The sequence below is a fragment of the Eretmochelys imbricata genome, chromosome 1 (assembly GCF_965152235.1).
Source record: "Eretmochelys imbricata isolate rEreImb1 chromosome 1, rEreImb1.hap1, whole genome shotgun sequence".
NCBI classification, from domain to species: domain Eukaryota; kingdom Metazoa; phylum Chordata; order Testudines; family Cheloniidae; genus Eretmochelys; species Eretmochelys imbricata.
The window spans coordinates 166,684,696-166,693,001 of record NC_135572.1 but is presented as its reverse complement, the minus strand read 5'-3'; the positions used below and the strand labels follow the sequence as shown (position 1 = coordinate 166,693,001).

At 43.2% G+C, this 8,306-nt stretch overlaps 1 protein-coding gene across 1 annotated transcript in view; it reads right to left on the bottom strand.

Moving 5' to 3' along the window:
* The window catches only part of CFAP298 (cilia and flagella associated protein 298), a 13,254-nt gene extending 5,359 nt beyond the window's left edge, over nt 1-7,895 (bottom strand). Inside the window, exons 1-5 of the mRNA XM_077819333.1 lie at nt 7,663-7,895; nt 7,047-7,230; nt 5,566-5,733; nt 3,975-4,042; nt 1-89 (exon numbers count right to left, since the gene is read on the bottom strand). The exon at nt 1-89 is cut by the window's left edge and continues 70 nt beyond it. Of these exons, the coding sequence (XP_077675459.1) occupies nt 1-89; nt 3,975-4,042; nt 5,566-5,733; nt 7,047-7,185 (464 nt within the window). The 5' untranslated portion in view covers nt 7,186-7,230; nt 7,663-7,895. The remainder of the gene's footprint in view (nt 90-3,974; nt 4,043-5,565; nt 5,734-7,046; nt 7,231-7,662) is intronic.
* Nucleotides 7,896-8,306: the final 411 nt, after the last annotated feature.

Sequence of the window (8,306 nt, the reverse complement as noted above, 5' to 3'; positions counted from 1 at the left end):
GGATAAACAATCATTACAGCTCCTCGGAGCTGGTCCAGTGCATCTTTCACCATCTCCATATTAACACATACATTAGCTTGAACTTGTTTCTGAGATACAGACAGGAGCCATTGTTAAAATTTAAACAAAGTAATTAAGTTAGGAGGAAAGCATCTGTTTTGCAATCAGTTCACAATGTTAAACAGTGTGATATTTAAATGAAGCCAACTGGCTAAACAGATATTTATGTCAGAGCAAATCACTCTCAGTTCTCTTTATCCTGATTCATAAAACAGCTGCATATAGCAGTAAACTTTTGTCTTGTTATTCTATTTGCTTTTATTGGCAAAGGAATGAAATCTCAAATATCCATTAAATGCCTGCTACACAACTTAATAAAATTTCTGCTGTAGGTGTTTATTGAACACAGGCACTCAAATAAGCGTACCGATGACTGCAGAAACTGGAGGGGGAAATTTTTTATTTTGACTATTTGTGATTCATGGACAAAAGTTAAAAAGTAGTAAAAATCAAATGAGGGTTAGAGAAGGGGTCGTATAGACCTGAGACTTCAGATAAAAGAGCACCTGCAAATGAAAGACAAGAATGAGCAAATCACAAATGGGATCTGCTCTTAAGGTAATGCTTAGCACTCTGAGCAGCTCATATGGAGATCTGTAGCAGCACAGAAACTTAATTGCTGTATGACCTTAATAGAGAGACAAGGTAGATGAGATAATATCTTTTATTGGACCAACTTCTGTTGGTGCCCTGAAGAAGAGCTCTGTGTAAGCTCGTCTCTCTCACCAACAGAAGTTAGTTAAGTAAAAGATATTACCTCACCCACCTTGTCTTTCTAATATCCTGGGACTGTCACAGCTCCAACACTGCAAACATATGATTGGAATAATCACTGCACAGATTAGAAGAAACAAGAAGCAGCTGAAACAAACTTTTATATTTCACTAATGAATTTTGCCTCGCCAAAGTTTTCAATACAGGGAGTTATAAAAAGGAGACTAAAAGAATGATGCCTCCTTGTGGCCGTTACTAGCTTCATTAGCTGGCAAGTACAATATATTGCTCCCCACCCAATCTGTAAGATCAAACTTGGCAAGAAAAGTACTGTATGTGTTCATTTTCATCATTATGGACTGATAATTTGAAAACAAATTTACCTCCAAACCCAAGTAAATTGACCATATTTTAAAGCTCTTAGCTATAAATAATGTATATACAAATAAAAAACATGTTTTCACCTTTCATTCAAAAGCAACCCAAGGCACTTCACAAAAATACAATATATGACTAATTTCAATCCACTACTTACATGCAGCATCCTCCATGGTGAAACACAGCAATGCTATGTAATAGTTATGATCAGGAAATTAAAATACAGTCTCTAGCAGCAAATTTCATGCAGGCATTCCTCTAGAGCAGAGACCAAATCTGCAGGATTCAATTTAGCAAGGGACACAAAATTGCATCTCAGCACTATACTAATAATCTATCTCATACTTAGAAATGATATTGCCAAGAGGCCTCATATATATGAGCTGCTGAGATGTCCAGCACGACCAGAATGGCCAAACATCAGTAAACTAAAATGAGGAGATCATAATTCATGGCTCTCGTAAGCAGGGTCACTACAGTAGTGCTTAAACCTTGTACAGAATGGTCACTGTTTTTCAAATCACATCATGGAAAATGGGGAGGTAGGAGACTGGACAACAATTGGCAAAAACCTACTATCAAGTGGCAAATCCTTGAGGACAAGATCTGCATGTTTGAAAATGGTCAACATCCTTACTAAGTGGAACACTGATAATCCCTGTCAGCGATATTATACTACATCACCTGCTTTAACCAACCAAAATGAATCAGAGTCAAGTGATGCAGACGTGGAACCCAAAACACTAGAGACATCAAAATAAGAAACTGAACTGAACATGATAGGAAGTCAGGGACCCCTGACTCTCGTAGTCATAGACTCCGAGACCAATTCTGAGTTCTAGTTTAATACTACAAATAAAAGAGTTACATCAACAAGCTGAAGGAACAAACAGGGAGAGGGATGGGTGAAGAGTCAATCATGATTAATCAAACTGCTCACTAACAAATATTTCAGCTGGAAGGTACCTGGGAATGTCCATGGACAAGGATAAATTATATCTCTGCCTAAGTCAGTGCAATAGTGTGCCTTCATAATGTCTTCTGTGCAATGACTATCAGGTTACAGATGGCTCTCCAGCCATCTTCTCCCCAATCTGTGCCAAAAATCCTCTAGGTTCCTGAGAAATCATTATAGCATCTGGGAACACGACGCAAAGAGTATACAGTAAGCAAGTTGCAAGCATGCTCCAGCACAGTGGACACCAACCAGTCGATCCTAGAGGCTCTTCCGGTTGATCCTAAAGGCTCTTCAGGTCGATCGCGGTCTCCGGTGGCACAGCGTGGCTGTCATTAAGGTGTGTGTGCCAGGGGTCTCCCTCCGCACGCTGCTCCTGCCTGCAAGCACCGTCCCCGCAGCTCCCATTGGCCGGGACAACTGTGGGGGCGGTGCTTGCCGAGAGGGACAGCACGCAGAGCCATGTGCCCCCCAGGGGTCCGTTGGCCCCTTCTGGGAGTGGCAGCCACGCTCTGCCACCTCTGACGGCTCCCGGTTGGCAAGTGCTGCCCGGCAAGAGGCCACACCCCAACCCTGAGCTCCCTCCTGGAGCCAGCACCCTATATCCCCTCTTGCACCCCATAACCCGTCCTGCACCCCATGCCCCCTTCCTCAGCCCTGACCCCCCTTCCAGATCCAGCACCCCCCTCCTGAACTCCAACACTCTGCCTCAGCCCGGAGTCCTCTCCTGTACCCAAACTCCCTCCTAGAGCTTGCAGCACTCACGCCCTCCTGCACCCTAACCCCCTGCCCCAGGCTCAGCCCAGAGCCTCCTCCCACAGTGCAAACCCCTCAGCCCCAGCCCAGAGCCTGCACCCTCTCCCAAACCCCAATCCCCTACCCCAGCCCAGTGGAAGTGAGTGAGGGTGGGAAAGAGTGAGCGACGGGGGGGGGGGGGTGTCACCACTATAGATGTAGAATAGCCCCCAACCTAAAAAATTAGCATGTTCATTTTAAATCTAATGGGACTAAAAAACAGTAATATAAATCCCCATTGTTTGCAACATTTCTCTTTCAACTTATGTACTTTAGAAGAATTTCAAAGAGCCATGGTTTACAAGGAAAAGTATATGAATAAAAAGTCATTACTGCATTTGTGCTTCTATGTCATAAACAAGTAGTGTGTCAACATAAAATATATAGCTATTCTTAAAGTGGAATTGAATAATTTAGGCTTCAATGCTGCAAAGACATATGCACATGCTTAGTTCCATTGAATTCAGTGTAACTACATGTGGTTAAATTAAAGCATGTGGATAAGCTTTGGAAGGATCGGGGCTTAAATCATCTAGGCTATGAAAAAGTGATAACAGGACTGGAAGGAACCCCTGGGTCATCGAGTCTAGACCACCTCATTTCAATTACTTTAAAATACCTATTGCTCATTAATATAGTGTGCTGTAGTTTTACATATAATTGAGTAAATATTAATCTACAAATTTCTGAATGTAGTTAATTTTTCCACTAGAAAACCTGACAAGCATTCACTCAAAGAATGTATCAATAACAAATAAAAAATGAAGAGCATGTGAGTGGAATGAAATGTGGTTTAATTATTTAATGCAAAATTTGTGATGCCAGCATTCACTCAGGGTTTAATATCTGATTCTGCAACTCACTGAAGAAATCTTGCCACAAGTCATTAAGAAAATGATGAATTTGAGTTTCACAGTTTTTAATCAGACTATTCAAATTATTTTACATTGCTACTTGAAATTACTGTCCTTTGCACTCAGATGAAAAATTAATCTGTTATTTTTGAAAAACAGAAGAGCTATGTAGCATCCATAACACTGTTGAAAGATTCAGCGTCACTTTAAAATCTTACCTTAGATATTTGTGCTTTAGCTTCCTCTACTGTCTTTTTTAAAACTTCTTTCATTTTTTCATTTGGAGCTTAAAAACAATAGATGCATCTTTAATACAATACATTAATATTTCTTGCTATAAAAATCTGCCTACATATGCCATATATAATCTACCGTAAGCAAGTTAATTTAAACACTACTAAATCACAAACCCAGAAGGCATGCTACTTAGTTTCACTACTTATAAGTCTACAAATTCATAATCAAGTTTCTTGATTGTACTCTAAACAAGAAACAAAAACACTATTTTACAATCGAGGGTAAGATTTATGACATGCACCCAGAAGGTCACTTTGATTGGGCTTTGCCTTTTAAATGCTCTTTTTATACTGAAACATATAAAGCTTGACTCTCCTGTATTAGCTCTGGCTCATATTGTATATATTATTTTCTTCATTCTATACTGTGAAAAAATTCTGAGCTACGCTTTTATGGGAACTAGAGCTTCGAATTTCTTGACCTTTAATGTAAAATGTGGTTACATGAACGTAACTTTAAAAAATAGAAAAAGAAGAAAATAAAATTAAAAACAAAAGGGTCATTGCTCCTTCCTTTTGCTAAAGGTCATTTACGGTGTGGGGCACAGAAACTGAGAACAAGGAAACTGTCTCTTCTGTGATCTCAGTGATTACACTGCTGGCACCGTGGCAGTGAGAACAAGGAGGAAGCTGCCTGATTTCAATGAAGAGAGATGAGGGAAAAGGAGAGAAAAGAAACAGAAGGGGAAACCTACGTTAAATAAGGCCTAAGACCATCTAATGAGTGAGGAGAGAAAGAAATCTTAAGTAACTACCCATTCACTAAATGAGGCTGGGGTCCTGTGGAAAAAATAGTATGTGGTCATCTTATTAATAACTATATCTAGGGGCTGAATAATGGTTGCACAGGCAACCTTAATTCTGAAATTTCCTAATTTCTGAGTACTTGACTTTGCAACAAGAAAAGGATACTTGTGGCACCTTAGAGACTATATATTGGTTAGTCTCTAAGGTGCCACAAGTACTCCTTTTCTTTTTGCGAATACAGACTAACTCGGCTGTTACTCTGAAACCTGACTTTGCAACCTTATTGTTCAACACATTTTTTTTTTGATGTAATCTAAAATACATTTTGAGGAAAAGCAGTATAGTGTTATTCACTCTTGAATAATTAATATCAACGTTAAATCAAGTCTAAATCCAAGACCTGATGTGGTCTCATTTCTCAAGTCTCATTTCTTGTGAAACTGCAGCCAAGCAAGCAGTTTCTATGAGTTTACTTGCTGCCCAATACTACTAGAACTGCCTTTAAAAAATCTCCTTTTATAAATAACTTTATAATTATGTACTTTACAGGAAATGGACTGGCTGACAGATATTCCAATTGGGATAATTTTAACTATACACTAACATCTACTTGATTTCTCGTTTAAGAGCTTTGAGATTAAATTAGAGGTTTGTTGTTATGAAATTCAACAGCATTTAGTCAAAATATCAAATAATTTTAAATTCCTCATACAGCTATGTCTTAGTTATGCTCATACAGAGATATGCATGTTTAAGATGCATTTACCATGTCCATTTCTTCGTCCAATTTCATCCTTTTTAAAGACACTTCCACCACTTGGTACACATTTATCTGCCCATTCATCCTTTAATTTCAAATCTTCAATCTGTTCATCTGTCAGTCCTTGCATATTAGGAGGCAAGAAGACACCATGTTCTGCCAGCTCCTCCATTTCTTAAAAAACAAGGTCAGAGTTTAGAAGCAGAAAACAATGTTAAGTCAAAGGCACTTATTTGAACAGGCTAAGTTTCAGCTTTTAAAGAGCTGCAAAGAGGAACTTTTGTAAGCAGGTGTACACTAGTGCCACCTGCTGTTTTACTGCCACCACCTTTTTCTAGCGATAATTCCTAAATCTCCTTTGTTTAATTTAATATTTTTTGACTAAACGAACAAATTTGAAAAACGGCACAATTATACTTTATTAGGATATACAGTTTCATAATAATTTTTTTTTAATCTGATGTGGGAAGAGAACCTAAAACACCAAAGTATTGAAATTTGGCTTTGCCAACTTTTAGACTTCATGCTTCTGGAAAATGTAGTTACATTAGGATATCCTGATTTTTATACTGAAACGTTGTCTCTACGTTAAGACAGGCCTGAGAGGTTTTAAGAACTGTTTTAATGGCTGTAAAGTAACATGAGGCATCAAAATAGTATATGTTAAAATAAAGAAATGGGTTTTAACCCTACTTTGAAATACGCAAAAAGCAACACAGAACCCATGAGTGACAACAGAATTATGCCAGCTAAGAGAAATGCATACAAATGGGTACAAGTGCTGATCCAGAAGCTAGATGTGAGGACAGCACATGGCTGCTGTTTCCTACTTATTCAGGAGCACTGGTGGCAAAGATAAATGGAGGTTGCTTGTTCCTCTGGCCTGGCTAAAGTATCATCATCGACTACCATGAGGGTCCCTTTCCATGGTTAATTTTTGAGATGCCTGAAAAATAGAAATCCCTTTCTATGAAAAACATTTAAAACAAAACAAAACATTGCCCTGAATCAGGATGAAACATCAAAAATGCAAAAAAATTTCCAGGATGGGTTTTTTGACAAAAATTTCATTTCAGGGGAGCCAGGGAGTTCAGCCCTCCCTACAAGCTCTGGGGTCAAAGAAGCTGCCTCTCCAGCTCCCAAAGCTATGGGGGGAAACAGAGCCCCTCATTTTGATTTTCAGCAAAACCAACATTTTCCTGCCAAAAATTTCAGTTTTACAAAAGCATATTTTTTTGTTCAAAAATTTTAATTGGAATGATTTTCAATCAGCTCTACTCTGTTCCCAGTTCTGCCACTGGCTTCCGGTATGACCCTGGCCAACTTAGTTACTCTCTCTGTGCCTCAGTTCCCCAACTGTGACATGAGCAGTACTTGCCTACTACACATGAATAGCTATGAGGCTTTCAGATGTGGTTATGGGGCTACGTAAGTACAAGAGATAGAATTCCCTGGTCGCTTGTGTGGTGCATGGATTTGGCTAGTACCTGAGCAAATACGCTGCACTTTGAGCCTGCGATTGTAGATCCTGGTGACTTGCTGTGTTAAGTCTTCCATGGAGATGCCGCATGTTGTTTCCAGCAGGAATTGGCTCTCGTCGCCACGCTTCACATGGAGCTGAACCATTTCTGCAGAGACCGAAAGGAGATGGGAGTTGTTGGCTCCAATTTCCTGTCAGATCAAAGAGAGAGAGAGAAATCTCAGGGCAAAAGCATTGAGAACCAGGCAATGGTGTGCTACCAACATTTTAATAAGGGACAAGTAACTTCCCTGTTAGCTGCAGACAGGAGTGGGAAGGAGGACGAGAGACAGGGAAATCTATGCGTTTATGATTAAACAAAAATGTTCCTGTCACAACTAAGAAGTGCTCTATGTGCGGGGACGGGACGTAGAGGCGAGAGGGCTCTATGGGGGCCTGTGGGGTGTAGAGGGGATGAGGGGTCTGTATGTGGGGCGCACGGGGGCTGCTGTATGAGGGCAGTGGGGGGGCATAGGGGTGCGTGGGGGGAGGGAGCTGTGCTGCGGCGGGAGGGGGCGGTGTGCGCACTTTGCGGTGCACGGGACTGGGCTTCCCCCCGGCCTGGCTCCTCCCCAGTCTCTCACCCGCCCCGGGGCCCGGGATTCGCTCCGCAGTGGCACGAGCCGGCCGCGTGTCCGATCCGCCGCTCCCCGGAAGGGCCAGAGCCCCCTCGCGCGCCGCCTCTCAGCCACAGCAACCGCCGCGTCCCTGGAAACCAACCGCCAGGAAGGAGGCGGGGGCGAGGCGGTGCTTTGACCCCGCCGGGCCGCAGCTCAGGAGCCTCCGCGAACGGTGGGGCCGGGCCGACTCCGCACCTCAGCGCATGCGCCAGGGGAGCGCGCCCGCCCCGGGATCTCCACCGACTGGAGGCGGGGCCGGGGCGCGAGGCCGAGCAGAGCCGGTTCTTAAAGGGCCAGCCCCGGCGGCATCAGTCGGCAGCAGCCCCGGGGCTGCAGCAGGAACCAGCCGCGCCCGCCGGGGCGCAGAGGCGGCTCGGCCTAGGACAGGGGCGGCCCGTGCCAGGCCCGGGGTGGCTCCGGCCCAGATACCCACCAGGCCCGGGCCCAGCGACCTCCCGCTGCAGCAGCCACGGGCTGGGCCGAGCAGCTCCCCCAGCCCAGGCGCCTGTGTCCTCTGCCCAGGCGCCTGTGTCCTCTGCCCCGCGCCCAGCTACCCCTCGCTCCCGCGGGCTGTCCCTTATCCCAGACCCCGGCCACCCCCAGACTCC